The 16,496-nt window shown below is 36.6% G+C and overlaps 1 protein-coding gene across 2 annotated transcripts in view; it reads right to left on the bottom strand.

Annotated features, from left to right (window-relative positions):
- The window catches only part of lmtk2 (lemur tyrosine kinase 2), a 42,612-nt gene that overhangs the window by 9,589 nt on the left and 16,527 nt on the right, over positions 1-16,496 (bottom strand). Inside the window, exons 2-7 of one of the 2 annotated variants that reach the window (XM_059550876.1) lie at positions 12,968-13,098; positions 12,699-12,849; positions 11,337-11,413; positions 10,733-10,851; positions 10,183-10,270; positions 4,386-4,516 (exon numbers count right to left, since the gene is read on the bottom strand). In XM_059550876.1, coding sequence (XP_059406859.1) covers positions 4,386-4,516; positions 10,183-10,270; positions 10,733-10,851; positions 11,337-11,413; positions 12,699-12,849; positions 12,968-13,098 — 697 coding nt within the window. The remainder of the gene's footprint in view (positions 1-4,385; positions 4,517-10,182; positions 10,271-10,732; positions 10,852-11,336; positions 11,414-12,698; positions 12,850-12,967; positions 13,099-16,496) is intronic. The other variant, XM_059550886.1, reaches the window with a different exon arrangement.

Here is a 16,496-nt window from a genome sequence, read left to right as displayed (position 1 = left end):
TATCAATTTAACACATCCTTGCTCAATAAAAGTATTGATTTTATTTAAAAAGAAGAAAAAAAATTACTGACCCCAAATTACTGACCAGTAGTGTATATTGTTATTACAAAATATTTAGATTTTAAAAACACAGCTTCTTTTTTTTTTTTTTTTTACTTTTTATTCATCAAAGTATCCTAAAAAAGTATCACATGTTCTGAAAAAATATTAAGCAGCAGAACTGTTTCCAACTTTGATAATGAATCATCATATTAGAATAATTTCTAAAGGATCATGTGATAATGATCCTAAAAATTCACCTTTGCATCACAGAAATAAATGATAATTTAAAGTATAATAAATTTAAAAACAATTATTTTAAATTGTAATAATATATCACAATAGTACTGTTTTTTTCTGTATTTTTGATCAAATAAATGCAGGCTTGATGAGCAGAAGAAACTTATTTCAAAAACATTAAAAATAGTAATGTTTCCAAACTTTTGGTCTGTACTGTATGTAGCATTAGTACTAAAATAACACTGGTGCGGTAGTAAATAATAATAATAATAATATTTAAGAAAAAAGCTAATTCTATCTGCATAATAAAAAAAATATACCTGTAGCACAAATTAAACATTATAAAGGTCCAAGCACAATGAAAAAAAGAGAAAAATTCCAGCTTTGGTAGAAGAATACAGTTACAGTCAACACTGAATTTTTTTAATAAATCAGAAAACTGAAATATGCCAGACCTTTAGGGAATCGGGGGTAAAAATTGTTCCTGCTAATACATTTCTGGAGTTATTAGTGAAACATTTTTTTATTAAAGTGCCACCTGATGTTGAGTGGGTGTCTGTGCACTTGCCTGAGTAGAGGGTGAGATTTGGGGTCACTCCACCAGGAGTCTGAACTTTACTGTTTTGATGCCCAGTTACTTCAGTCACAAACAATAAAAATATCTCACCAAAAACAAAGTTCTCCTTTGGTTCGTCTCTGATGCTTACACACCACAAATTAACCAATGAGGGTTCAACAGGCCTTTGTGCACATAAGCGATCTAAAAACAGGGCTTCTGCAGGATTTTTAAACTTAAATTTAAGACTTTTTTTGTACTATAAAATACCATAAAATTACTGTAAAAAGCATAATTTACAATTCAGATACATGTTTTCACAAAAACTAAGTTTTACAAAATGATAAATTTACATTTCAGCCTTTAAAGTCAAAAGTATTAATTAATATATTTAAAACATTATTATTAATAAATTATATCAATTAAATAACATAAATAAGGGGTGTGCGATATTAATAAAAAAAAAAAGAAAAAAAGATATCTCCAAAATATTCTGGTGATTTTATCGATAACGATAATTAGATGATATTTTGCTGAGTGTGTTATTGTGCTGATATTTCAAGGACTACCGTGGACAGCTGACTCCTGAAATTTCTTTTTTATTCTTCATATTCTGTGTGGTCGGTTCACCGCAGTAATAGAAATTAATAATTTCCTTCAAGTTTTATGGGCATTTTTACCTTTAAGTAAAATTTTTTCTAAAAGTATGTACCATCTTTTAAGTCAGATTCTTGCATTTGGGTTGTTACCAAGCAAATTAAATCAGCATCAACAGAATTTATCTTTGCAATGCAGAGGAAACACAGAAGCTACATTAGAAGTAGGGCTGCACGATGTGTCGTTTAAGCATCGATATCACGATGTACGAATCCACGATAGTCACTAGGGCTGTGACGGTTGCCGTGACAACCGCGTCACCGCGGTGGTCGGTTGCTACCTTGGTTGTCTACTGCCACCGGCGGTAGTGCACGTGACGTCACAAACATAATACAACGTTTTGTATATAAGTGTAATAACTGTAATAGTTGCAAATTCTAAGGCTATGGCAATTAACAAATTACCTCAAGCACAGCGTTTCCTTTAGATTGGCAGATTTGAGCGCGGGAAAATACAGTTTATACATTCAACAAATTAATTCAGTGTTGGGCGATGGATCTTGTTGGGAAAGCAAATACCACCTCACCGATCTGGAGTCATCTGCATTCATGTCACCCATCAGCGTTTACACAAGTTCTCGTGATCGCAAACGCTGGCTGGTAAGGTTTGGTGAGGCTTTCTCCAAACTGGCCAAATACAAACGAGACAGCGATAAATAAAAGATGGTAACAAGAAATATGGCAACGATTCCTATTTCAAAGAGAGCACGTGCAGATGAGGAGTTACTGAGCTTGCTTGGTGGCGGAAAAGTAAACCAGACGCAACAACCGCGTTGCGACAGGTTTAGTCTGTCTAGTATCTATACAGGACATTTGAACTCTGTGTCAGTAGCCTACATCACAGACCGGACGGGGATTTATCATGTCTTGTTGTGCTGCATCCAGTGTAGCATCACTGATTATAATGAGTATTTTCTTGTGTTGCGTCGCTCGCGTCCGTTAGGGTGTATTTAACTTTCTTATTTAGGCTACTTTCTTGTAGCCTAAATAAACATTATTTCTTTGATATTTATTTTAGTGTTTTGCAGGCAGCGTTCACTGACAGAAGTGCTCAAATAAACACGAACTGACAAGTTAAATAGGATGTGTTAGATGAGTGAGACAGTGCTGGGCTGATTTCTAGACGTGCATATAAATATATCCTGTATATAATATATATAAAATATATCACACGCATGCACAGTTTAAGTCAGCTTTAATCACCTTTTTTGGTAATTCCATGAATTAACTGACCACGACACTGCTTGCACATAGTTATATATATTTTTTTTTTTTTCGAACACCGCGCCACCGGCGGTTGTTGGTCCATGACTACCGCGGTGGTAAAAATCAGCCACCGTCACAGCCCTAATAGTCACATCGCAGGATGTGCGATGTAGGCTGTCGTAGTTGGTCCGTTATTCATTAACTGTACGGGGCAGCATGTGTTTTTAAGTCCTGTCAGTTTAACAGGGCAGAGAGAGAGAGAGAGCGCGTGAGAGAGAGAGAGAGACAGCGCAAGAGAGAGAGAGAGAGAGAGCGCGAGAGAGAGAGAGAGAGAGAGAGAGAGACCAAGAGTGCGAGTGAACCCTGGCCACACGCTCACCGTCTTCAAACAACACAAGCGCTGTCTTGCTCTCTCTCCCTTGTGCATATTAATCAATTGACACGATGGTGTCGATGTTTAAATAATTTAAAATAAGAATGTAAGTGTGCTCACCCCATTTTTGTTTGTAAGAAAAAATCAGATTAGATTTCATATCGCAATATATATTGCAGAAAAATAAAATATCGCAATGTCATTTTTTCCCAATATCGTGCAGCCCTAATTAGAAGTGTGATTTACATGCATTTGAACACTTGTTTAATGCAGCTCAGAGGGACATGAAATACCTTAACCTGCAGTTGCAAATGCAGTTAATGTTTAACATAAAATATTGAAAACTGATGTTTGAAATAAAATAAAAAATAAGATACCTTAATTGTGAAATTAAAACCGCCAGTAGCTGGCAGTAAGTTAATAAGTTTTGAAGTTTGTCACATTCAGCCATATCTCAATTATGCTTTTTCAGTCCCCAAATTTAAGACCTCTTGAAATCATAATTAAGATTTTCTTGTACAATTTAAGACTTTTTAAGGCCTTAAATTTGATACAACTAAATTTAAGAATTTTTAAGACGGAACCCCTAAAAATAGCCGCATTTGCACATGCAATTGGCTAAAAAGATATCTCTGCTCTCTGGGCTTCGTGACATTCCAGACAGCTAAACCACCTCATGTAGATGCCCACAGTGGGAATGTCAAACAGCGTTTTGCAGGAAACCAACTTTGAATTAAAAAATCTAAGAGCTCAAGTATTTTCATGATAGCCACAACAACAGCATGGAATCTCCATTCCTCCTTTGGATTTGTAGGCCATATAACCACGCCCACCCCCTGCGCCCCATTCGGGGGGATCCTCTTACGCTTAAACTGCAGAATCATCAGATCCCAGCAGCGGTGGACAGCCAACACCCCATAATCCAGGGGAGCTGTGTAATCAGACACCTTTCAGCATATTCTGAGCATGCGGGAGGGCACAGACACGCTCAGCATGGCAAGACACCCTAGATAACTCAGCCTTCCTCCAGAAGACTGGAAGGGGAAGAATGAAAGTGCAACATGGCCTTGCACAGCACCATGGCCTTTTTTGGAAAAGAAGAGGCCAACTAGTGCAGTGGCAGAAAGGCTGGACAAAAACACACACGTGCAACTGCAATGGACGCATTCGGATTGATGCCATGAGTTGCTTTAAACACACTTGTGTGATGTTTGCATAAAGGTTAACCAATGTCAAACCAATGAGAAATGGAAATGTAATGTATGTGCATCTTTGAGATGTAAATTGAAGTCAAGGTCATATTTGCATGGTTAACCTGTGCAGGAAGTTGTGCTTGTGCATGTGGGTGACCCCAGCAGCGATCTCGCAGGCCATTTTCTGCAGCTGTAGCAGTTCTCCATTCCTGTACAGCCATTCATGCTGAGAAATGTAACTCTTCAGGTCCCCCTAAGACACAAAAAAAACAAACACGAGGGCAAGAGTTACAGGACATTCATGACCCAGCCACACTCAATAACATTTAACGACCACAGAATCAAACATTCTGCTGAATACAAGCATCTTGGGAAGCAGATATCACAGCACTCAGATTGAAATGATCAAGTTTGTTTGAAGGTAAATCAATCCTGCACTATATTTTCAGCCAGTGTGTGAAAGGTAACTTGGGGCAGCAGCCACAGAGGGGCAGTATTCTCTCTCTGTACAGATGCTGTTCTGCTGCATGGGCAACTCAACCAAATAAGGGAAAGGTGGTTTAATAGAGACTACTATATGCTGTGTCACGGTAATTTAAAAATAAAAAAGCAGCAGTAAGACAGTGCGGGCAAATCAGGGCTGTTCAGCTCTGTTGGGTTTCTGGGCTGAAGACTACAGTCCAGTTTAGCTCTGGGAGGAAAGTGCATTTTTTTTTAAGAAGTAGCAGAAAAATAAGCTGGAGTGTCCAGTAAATTTTATGCTGTTAGTGGTGTTTTTAAAAAGTCACTCATTTGATTTAATTTTTTATATTTTGCTTTGCTTTTTGTTTAGAATTTCTTTGTTTTTTTTCTGTACTTTGATTAGTTTTGTTTATTTGTTTTACTTTGATTCACTTTAAAATTTTTGCTTTGATTTTCTTTGCTGTGCTTTGATCTGTTTTTTTGTTTTGTTTGTTTTTTTTTTGCTTTGCTTTATTTTGCTTCATTTTTCTTGTAGTTTTGTTTTGATGTAATTGTTGAAAATAACTACACACTCAGCCTTAGCCCATAGCCATACATCAATAAACAAATATATATATATATATATATATATATATATATATATATATATATATATATATATATATATATATATATATTAACTAGTCAGATGAATCATTCAACCCTTTTCACAATTTTAAGTCCACTCACTCAACGAATGAGTATTATTACGCAAGTCACAGAGGACGTAGACACTGGTCTCGAGAGGATCCTGATATATCAGACTCCTAGCGACACAGGGCAAATTACTCCCTTTGAAATGCTGCGGGAGAAAGAGCGGTACAGCTGGCAGCCATGTAATATATGATTAACTTTCTGTTAAATCAGCCAACCTTTATAGCAAGCAAGCTGGTAATGGAGCTTTGTGTGCACAGGACATAAAGCAAGGCAAACTGTTTTGCCTTTTATCTATAAATTTTTAAAAATGATTCCTCTTTGGTTATGATAACCACTCCATGATAACACGATTAAAAGCGTATCTGAGTTACTAAACATTCACCCAAAAGGTGGCAAATAAATTCAAAGAGGAAAAAAACTAAAAAATTAAACTGATACCTATTTTTTGTATGATTAAGCTTTTTGCACATATGATATGACAACATACAATTATTACTGTATTTTACTTTTAACATAAAATGTAATTCCCGTTATTCTCATTGGTGATGAAAAAAAAAACATGAATGTGGAAAAAAGCAAGCAAATATTCTCATTCAATTCTTTCTTCTTTTCTGGTTTTTGGGTGGAATATGGCTTATAGATAATACAGATTTTTTTTCTTTTTTTTTCTAAAAGTCATTTCAAGTGCACAAGTGCACAAGTGCACTGAGAAACACATAATTACTTTTAGATCTCAGTAAATCTTACCAGGGGCTTGGTCTGCCTTTAAACACATAAACACGCATACACTTAATACAGCTCCCTAAAGAAAGCCTTTACAGGAGAGACTGTCACTCAATCAGAGAGCAACTGGCATTCTGCAAACCAGCTCCGATTGCACCCTGCAGCTATATTTCTCTCTAAAATGCACCATGTCAGGGTTACCAGTGGTTACCAGCGATACACAAAGAAAATCAGCCATCCAAATGAGCTTCCCTATACCTCGAAAGAGTGACATGTAGAGCATATATTTTAATATAAGGGAAAATATGAGAATCACAGTGATGGGACACTTCCTCCTCTGCACCTTACAAACTGGAAATGAGTAGACCAGCAGCTGACTCTCATTAGGAGAGAGGGTGCAGTATGTTCAGAATGGGATACTAGCGTGCTTCTTACTGCATACTTGTATAAATATACTACTGCTCAAAAGTTTAGGGTTGGGAAGAGTTTTTATTCAGTAAGGAAGCACTATATTTATCAGTAAAGACAGTAGTAAGACATTTATGTTTCAAAAATGTATATTTTAAATATATGTTGTTTTTTTGAACTTACGATTCATTAAAGAATCCTGTTAATTAAATGCATCAGGGTTTCCACAAAAATATTAATCAGCACAACATGGATAATTATAAGACCTAATAAAAATAATGTTTCTTGTGCAGCAAAACACCATGTAACACTGAAAATGCATTAAAAAAAAGTTTTTTTGTAATATTACTGTTCATAATATTACTGCTTTTAATGTAATTAAATCGAATAAATGCAGCCTTGTATAAACATATTACAAACTTTTACTGACCCCAAACAGTCGCACAGGCAGAAAAAATGGTGACAAAATGCCCTGACTTGAGAGCCGAATGAGATCCATTTATCTTGGAAATATTGTTATTTTTGCCAGTCTGAGCCAAGAAAGAGAAGTTTGAGGCTTGAAAGAGAAAATGTGGTTGTAAACACACTGAATTCTGATCTGGTTATATACTGCAGATTTTGGCAAACACTGTAGGTCAAACATCCAGAAAACTGCACGGTCCACAGTAAACATACTACACACTGGAAAATGATAAAAGTAGCATGCTATTCTGAATACAACCAATGACTACCTCAACCAAACCTCTCAATATGAATACTCATCCCACACAAACTAGCCTGGGATGATTCGAGGTCAGAACTGTGCAGTTAACAGCTGTCTTTAAAATGACCAAGCTTCTCTGTTATTCTTCTTAGAGGAGATTTTGTTGGACTATAGAACTGAACAGCTCTGTGTCTTAGCCTCTAGGTTTGTGTGAAGCTATACTCGGGAAGGAACAGCTTGGGTCGAAACCCGAGCCACAACACCAGCTAAGGAAACGGCCCAGACTGCATTACGCAACAGTGGGCTGCAGTGAGCTCATTCTGTCTCTCTGGAGACGGGCGGTGTGGCTCGAAGCCATCCACCTGCTCAGGCCCAGAGGATCCCAGACCACAGACACTGTTCCTAACAACTGGTCAGGTGTGCAGAATGTTCCTAACCACTGCCGCTGTGGGATTAACACACTGCCAACTAATTACAGAGCGAGAGTGGAGTCAACCTCAGCAGAAACTGAAAGGAATTAGACGATATTGTCTCAGATGGTTTAGTTAGTTTGTGCAAACGCAGAGCAGCGAACGGGCATGTCTCAGAGTTATTATGCTTCTGCAGATTAACTGAGAGTAACAAGACTCCATCTTTGTGGTCAACGTGCGTAAAACCATTGGCAAGGAAGTCGTTAGATGATGCCATATGTTTTTTGTTTGTTTCACTTTGCCTTGCACATTTGAGACTTGCAAGCACACAGTGTGTCTTTATTGCAACACTTTAGTATTTATAATAGCATTTGATATGTAACTTCATGCAGAGATATTATAGTTAAATACAACTAAAAATGAAACCATAAAGTTAACCTTTGTTAACATAGTTTAACTGAAAGAAGATAAACTATTTCCAAATAAAACACTTATAATTTTCACTTTGTTTAACTACTACTAAAAATAGTTATATTAATATACTCTTTGACACTAAAATAATAAACTACGTTTAAAGACATCTTCAGAATAAGTGTTTTTTTTATTATTATTTAATTTTTTTTACTTACAAGCACAAAAAAAGTTATAAAACGCTATATAAAAAAAGTTTTGTAAATTGCAAAAATGAACTGGAAAATCTTTTTCACAATCATATTCTAGTAGTACTTTAGCAGTATGGTGATAAAATGCACCAACGCAGCAAGATGAGAGTGACCGTGTCAGTAAAAGAACCCTGTTGCTTTATTGGGATATGAGGGAAGCGGAAAGCTACCTACTGCATTCTCAGGCACAAGCAGCACACCCGGAATAGATCAAGAAAAACAGAAAATAAATCAAAGGACAAGAAGCAGCCCACTGACAGACACTGGCTGTGTAACTTATGACAGATGCTGGCCTAATGAAGGTGCTGGGAACAGATGAAGTAGTGAGGTACGCTGGACTATCAGTGCTTTCATCAGACTTGTCCGATAAGAATTTGAGATTCCTTGTGTGGCTGTGAAACAAGATTCCACAACGGCCAGTTCAGCTGCTTACAAGAGTGCAACACAAGATGATCTGGAGCCCCAGACAAGATGCTGAAGTATTAAAAACAGATGTTTTAAAGTAGCTGATTTATCACTGAACAAAATAAAAGATGGGTAATGGGTACATAACACAATGAGGTCATGAAAAGCACCAAGGTTTTCACTAAAGCCATAAATAAGTAATACATTGTATTCTATCTTATATGTATGACATCTTTTGCTAAAAGGACTAGCATCTGCTTATCCGCTTGCTTCATATACGTCTCATTTCACTGGTACAACAGAGTCAGAACAGATGCTATAGATGGCAATAATAACACAGAAACATTTTAGTATTGAGTCATTTTGAAACGTTGTGCTCTTACATAGCCATCAAATTAGATACGGTTTGCAAGAGTCTCTTGTAAAATTAGCTAATTTGTTCACGCTAGCTTCCTCTCTTAATCTTGAAGAAAAAAATAAACCCAAAATTTCTAATATGAACTATGTAGGAACTTCGTCGGAGAGCTAGAAATCAGAGAATATATATACTACCGTTCAAATGTTTGAAGTCAGTAACATAAAAAAAAAACGTTTATTCAGCAAGAACTCAAAGTGACAGTAAAGACATTTATAATGTTACCAAAGACTTCTAATTCAAATAAACGCTGTTCTTTTTAACTTTCCATTCATCAAAGATTCCTGAAAGAATGTAGCATAGTTTCTACAAAAATGTTAAGTAGCACAACTGTTTTCAACATTAGCTGGGTTTCTATTACAGATTTGCGCAAAACTTTTGCGCTTTTTTTATAAATGTCGACTTGACGGCGTTAATTTGTTTCTCTTGCGGTAAGTCATGCCGATGGATTTTGTCAGGATTACATATACTGCAGCCACCACACAAGCCATTATTTTATATCGAAGAAGATATATGCTTCTATCTTTAGCGAAGTAGCATGGAGAGCTGCTTCTGAAACATGGTAGAAACACAAGCTGTAAATAAGGGGTTATCCAAGCATTAATGGAAAACCCTTTAATACTTGAGTGCCCACATATGAGGTGTTTGTTGGAAAATATAGTATATTTAAAAATGATCATGTGATTTTTACGTATGCCAGGTCACCTGTAAATGTAAAAAAAAAATTGCATTGCTTCCATTGCAGTTTTCCTTTTTTGAATTGCCTGAAAAATAACCTCATGCGAGCGAAAACTTAACAAGCGTAATTTCAATTCACAATTTGAAGGGCAATGGAAAAGCAGCTATTGATAATAATAAGAAATGTTTCTTGAACATCAAATCAGAATATTAGAATGATTTCTGAAGAATCATGTGACACTGAAAACTGGAGCAATGATGCAGAAAATTCAGAAATAAATTACATTTATAATATATATATATATATATATATATATATATATAATAAAAATCAGATCACACAAATCGATAACTTACCAGTTCACAGTACTCAAAAACAAGCAGGAAAGGGACGGCCTCCACACACTGACCATGACACTGCAGTATATTAGGATGCTGAAGAACCCTGTGAACACACAATTAATGAAAAACATGCATCTAGCCATAGATATCAATATAACAGCTTAAAAGATAACGTTTAAAATGAAAGAATGATCTCCATTAGAAATGATTCTCTGCTTACATAGCCAAATGTTAAATGTTTTTGTAAGTGCAAAAGTTTTTATTATCTTTCTCATTTTCTAAGCAAAATATAAATGGTAGGATGGTTGCGTTTGGAGGGTTGGGTGGGTTGTGATCCACCTCAAGTCAAAAAAGAGCCCATTCCTTTAAGATGTTTGCAGTCTAGATATGATGCAAGTGCCAACCAAATCCCAGTGGATAAACTAAAGGCCGCCTTACATTATTTGAATTCGTTTCAAAGTTGACGTGCTTACAGTAGATCAAAACTTCACAGCTATTGAAATAATCTCTACTAACATTAGATACTCAACACATTTTTTAGATTCCTGGGTGAAGGCGCTCTCACCTGTACGGGTCTCCCTGCTGCAGGAACTCATTCTGCTCTTTGGAGCTGGCGCTGGCCTTCAGCTCTTTGACAACCGCTCGGGCGACTCCGGGGTCCACGTAGATCTCACTGAGCAGAACCTGTCAGAAACAGACAAATGACTTTGATAAAGAACCAATCCAAGTGATTCGGAAAGGAAGCGAGTCCTTCCGGCAAACGAGGCCTGCTCGGTGTATCACAGCATAGCAGGTGGCTCAGATGAGGATGTTCCCATGGCACAACTAGGCAGAAAAAAGCATCAGGAAACAAGGTTTTCCCTTAAGTCTTAATCTCGGTAAACACATCCACACACAGGCTGGGGGAGGAACGTGAGTGCCATATAATGCTCCCTCGTACACGTCAAACTCTGGCCCCCGAGGGCCCCTGGCATAGAGATGAGAGCAAGTACCAACAAGATCATGAGATGTGATTATTTAAGATGATTCCTCAGGAGAAATTGTACATTTGTCCTTGAAAAATACTTCAGAGGTCACAGCTCTGCTTTCACACAATGTATGTAACAAGCCTCTACCAATTCACCTTCACACTTTCAGTGTACTGTGTAAATACAGGAAGACAAGCTTACCTTTCCAAACCAGCCGTTCCCGATCTCCTGAATGTAACTGAGAGAGTGTCGTGCCACGTGAGGACCTGATGAGACGTCTATACGAACAAATATCAGACAGACATAGAGATGGATTAATGCAACCAGATAAACAGCAAATGCAAGGAAAAGGATAAAGTCACAGTAATGCTACAGCTACTCTGAATACAATGCCAAGTGTGGTTATGTAAGGCTGAACCTTTAGTCATCACAATACGGTTTCTTTCAGAAATATTTTGAAAGTGATTAATCTACTTTATTCAGTAAATGTAAAGACTTCACACTGATGTTCACTATTACTATATTTAATTCTCACTAGAGGTAATATAATACATCAGGCTTTGTTCATCTGTCAAGTTAACTATCGGTATCATGCATCTTGACACCGCAGCCTTCACGTCCCAACAATACTTCTGATTAATCGCGTTAAGAGCAAAAAATGCATACCTAAATCTTTTCGAAAAAGCTGTCATGTTTCCAGTTTTATCCCTATAATATACACTACCAGTCAAAAGTCTTTGAACAGTAATACTTTGTCTCTTCTGCTCACCAAGCCTGCATTTATTTGATCCAACATACAGTAAACAATTGTATATAATAACAGTAATATTGTGAAATATGTTTACTATTTAAAATAGTTTTAATATATTTTAAAATGTAACTGATTTCTGTGATCAAAGCTGTATTTTTATCATCAATTAAGCAAGTATGCTTTACATTGATCAAAAGTGATGATTAAGACCTTTATAATATATTTCCGTTTCAGATAATTACTGTTTTTGCTGTATTTTAGATCCAATTTGGATCAGGCTTGGTGAGCAGAACAGAATTCTTTAAAAATCTTACTGTTCAAAACATTCTGACAGGTAGTGTATTATGTATGATTTTGATAGTTGATGCAAAGCATCTCCAGGGATTTTGGAAAAAAAGAATAATAATTTGTTGGTTTTAGAGGTGATTTTAGGAAAACTCAGGTTATGTCACACTACAGCACATATCAAGTCAATCAAAATGTACTTGTCCGGCTCGGGTCCTTTCGGGCCTAACTTTTAAGGCCCGATTACAGCTCTAATAAGAACTATGCTTCTTCAGCAGCAAATCTGGATATTTGTTTGATTTCTGATGGATCATGTGACAATGAAGACTGTGGTAATGATGCTGAAAATTCAGCTTTGATATCACAGATGTTATTTTTTAGATCAAATAAATGCCCCCTTGGTGAGCATAAGAGAATTCTTTAAAAAGCATTAAAACATCTCGCAGACCCCCAAAGTTTGAACCTGCACTCCATGCAAAGGAGCGCGTTTGCAGATGTGCTGAGAGGGCAAGGTATTTGTTTCTGACCTGTCATCCGGGGCAACTGGAGGTGAGGCGGTCCAGGGAGGGGCACAGGTGGAACAGCGAGTGTGTAAACCTCCGCAGGCGACTGCATAGAGGGGGTGTCCTCTGCTGGGGGGGTGAAATCAACCTCATCCTCAAAGTGGTCTTCAAACTCCTGACACGTCACAAATCACATTTGAAATGAATACCAGTGACAATCAAGAAATACTCTTCAACTGTTCAAACAGTACAGACAGAACTCGCAATAAAGAAACAGACTTGATTTCACTCACCTTAAAGTTGATCTCTTGCTGTTTGCAGCAGGAAGCACAGTTGAGCAGCAGGACCACAAGGGCCACCAACACAGCCAGAGACAACAGCAGCGAGACAGTCAGAGAGAAATCCACATATCCAGCAGCCTCTGCTGAACACAAACACCTGATTAAAGCTCAGATAATCTTTTGGAGGGAATCCCTTGACCACACACATTTAATCATTCCTCTGCTCCAGGACACTGATCTGCTTAGGTTTCTAGAGTAACAACTCAGCAAGCTCCCATCAAGAGAGGTTAAAAGCCTAGTTAACACCAAGAACTGGTTAGAATGGGATCCATTTATTTATGACACTTCTCACTACAACACACACATCTGATGTAGACAGTGTATGTGCAGGTTATTTAAAGAAACGATTAAGGCGGCACAATATAAAACTTTATAAGATTTTGTTTTTCTGCAAAATAATTTGAGATGTGAAAAAAACAATTCTAGATTGACTGAAGTGATTTTGTTTGGAAGTGCATCTAAAAAAGTTAAATATTCAATAGGAAGACTTAGCAATTCTTTCAGGGTTGAAAGATTTGGGAAAAACTTAAGGTCTTTGCGTATGCGTTTTTTCAACAGCAACACACTTTTTTATTTGTCATCCTTTCCTATCAAAATGCTTGCTACGGATTAGCATAATTTGTACTGTGATTATGAAACCAGAAATATATTGCAATCATTTTGCAGCAACTTAAAATAAAAATAATAAAAAGGAGTTTATATCTTATAGTAAAACTGTAAATTATAATATTAATAATTGCATCTTGATTTCCTCAATTTGAAGCATTGAAACGCGCTTTTATTTTATGCTTCCAAATAAATATGAGCAGCTGTTTTCAAAGTGAAGCCAGGCACGGTGTTCATTTGCACACATGCAGCTCCTAAAACAGTGTTTCAGTGTCCAAGAGCAGCTTAGGCTTATTTACTATGCATTTAATTAAATCACAATCACACTTTTATCATTTGCATCCCAATATTGTTAAATTCTGATTTATTGCAAATCCCTCTTCCCTAGTAGCAATGTTGCAAGTTGGCTGTATTGATTTATAATTCTAATGAAGTGTTTTCACACATTTTGCAATAGTACTTCGAGAGACCAATATTATGAAAAGCTCAGCAGACAGATGCATGACTAAAAGAGTTGCAGGGTGAATACTTCATCTCGATGTGAAGTGGTCTATAGAAATACACCGCTCCGATCTGCCATGTTTTGCAAAGAAAAAATTAATGTTCGGTGCAAAAAAGCCTTAAAAACAAACAAACAAAAAATATTGTCCATTCTTGTCTTTCTTTGACAGATCATAGGAAGAGCCTGATCTCGAAGCGGCCTACAGGCAAACCATCCTCAGGACATTGTGATCTGGACGGGTCTAACAGCAGTTCAGATATCAAGTGTTGAAAGCATGGATGTTCTTCAGCACCTGTTCTGTCACTACAGCACTATTTACACCGCTCTCCATTCCTCTCATCAAAACAAAACAACCCTCTGGGGTTCAGAACAGCAGGCAGCATAATTAGTTACAGCAGAGGTCAGTAACACAGATCTCAGATCAGATGAGATGGGTTGCCAGCATCACATGTGTCTGTGCATGTTTGGCGTGTTGCTATCCCAGTAGTTTGTCTTGCACAATTAGCTGACAAGGATGTGTATGTATGGATAATATGCTAAGACCGATCTTTCACCAGTGGCTGGCATGATCTCCCATAATAGTAATAAATGTGGCATCAGTAATCCTGCAGGCCACACACAAAGCCATGAAACTTGAGGAGCAAAGGTGGAGCTATTTTGAACACTTACTCATAAAAGGTGGTCTGCAGTACAGGTCTTTGACTGGGTCGTGGCTCAATAGTAACCTTCGTTCTGCCATAATTTCACATTTAAGATTCCAACCGATTGATCCCTTGTTTATTTGTGAGTGTAAGTGTTTGATTTTCCCTCGACTTTCACAGTTGGTCACACGCGCACATGATTTGGTCGCAATATTAGTTTTTTTGCACTAAACATGGGATTAATCAATGCTTGCTGAAGAACTTTTATCGTAGTTTATAGATGTATGGAAACGAAAGTGGATAACATTCAACCCATTCTTTTTCATCAGTAGTATTATTTGTGATTTGAATTTTGTGAACGGGAGATCCTCTTTTGCTGTGTTATAAGCCGTGGGCTTATATTTGAATTTACAATCTTGTTGTCACGTTTTTCAAGAAAAGATTATTGTCTATTTTGCTTACATGCATCTACACTAGGACCGGGTATCCATTCAGATCTCTTGATTCAATTTGATTTCGATTAACATGCTCTCGATTCGATTCTCGATTTATTTATTTTATTATAACATTTAGTGAATATAGTTTTAACACAAATACTATTGATATTACTAAAAATTTACAGTAAACATCATTTTACAAATGGTGAATTTAGAAAAAATAAATTAATAGCCACAAGCCTGTATTTTAAACCTTTAGCCATTGGCTCCTATAAGAAAAAAACCAAGCCACTGAATAAACGTGTTTTATTTATTTTATTGTTATTATTTTTACATTTTAACATTTCAATCATACGGTCATGTATTTAGGTCTCATCTTTTCTTCACTTTATCAGCATTTTAATAAATTTTTTAGATGACCTAAGAACTAAATGTCTTTTCCAACTTGAAATATGCATCCTAGAAAAGTTGTCATACACTCTTAAAAATAAAGGTGCTTCACGATGCCATAGAAGAACCTTTTTTGTCTAAATGGTTTCATAATGAACCTTTAACATCTGAAAACCTTTAAATTTCACAAACATTTCTTCAAAAGTTGAGAAAGAGATGATTCTTTTTTAAGCACCTTTATTTTTAAGAGTTTACGTCTTTCACACTTTCAGTCTGTTTTTCTTAATTTGTAAAATACAATTTTATAGGAGTTGAATCATAGAAGACAGGTTTAATTAAGCCATATTATTAATGATTATAAGCAAGAATTGTTAACGTGTCGTCACTGCTGTCCTGCAGAGATGAGGACTGTTTGAAACTCTTTTTTCCACTAAAACTTTGATGTGCATCGTCTCCTTTTAAAACATGAACATAGCAAATGATGTGATCAAAAAATAACCAGGAAAAAAGGCATTACATGCTAATTTTTAAGTTATAACAGGTAAATACTTAGGCCTAGTTGCCAGTGTTTATGCCAAATTTAATATTTTCGGTCACAAATGCAAACATTTCAGTAGCAGTTTGGAGCCCTGTAATGTGAGGTAAACAGCAAAGATAACAAGCTTTTAAAAAAAAAAAAAAAAGAAAAGTCAAACTAAACTTGCTGTCGGTGACAGTGCTTGCATGTTTTTTCCCCCAAAGGAAACCAACATGTTCACTTTCTCTGGTTTAAGCAGTCTTTTACTTTAATTTAGCATGAAAACCATCCACTGTTTCCTTAATATTCACGTCATTTTTGCTGCGCGCACCTTTGCACTCGAGTATAAACCAGGCTCTACACTCTAAGCGCTGTTCAAACAAGTAGC

The sequence above is a fragment of the Carassius carassius genome, chromosome 1 (assembly GCF_963082965.1).
Source record: "Carassius carassius chromosome 1, fCarCar2.1, whole genome shotgun sequence".
In the NCBI taxonomy this organism is placed as follows: Eukaryota; Metazoa; Chordata; class Actinopteri; order Cypriniformes; family Cyprinidae; genus Carassius; species Carassius carassius.
This window is presented reverse-complemented; position numbering and strand designations above follow the sequence as displayed.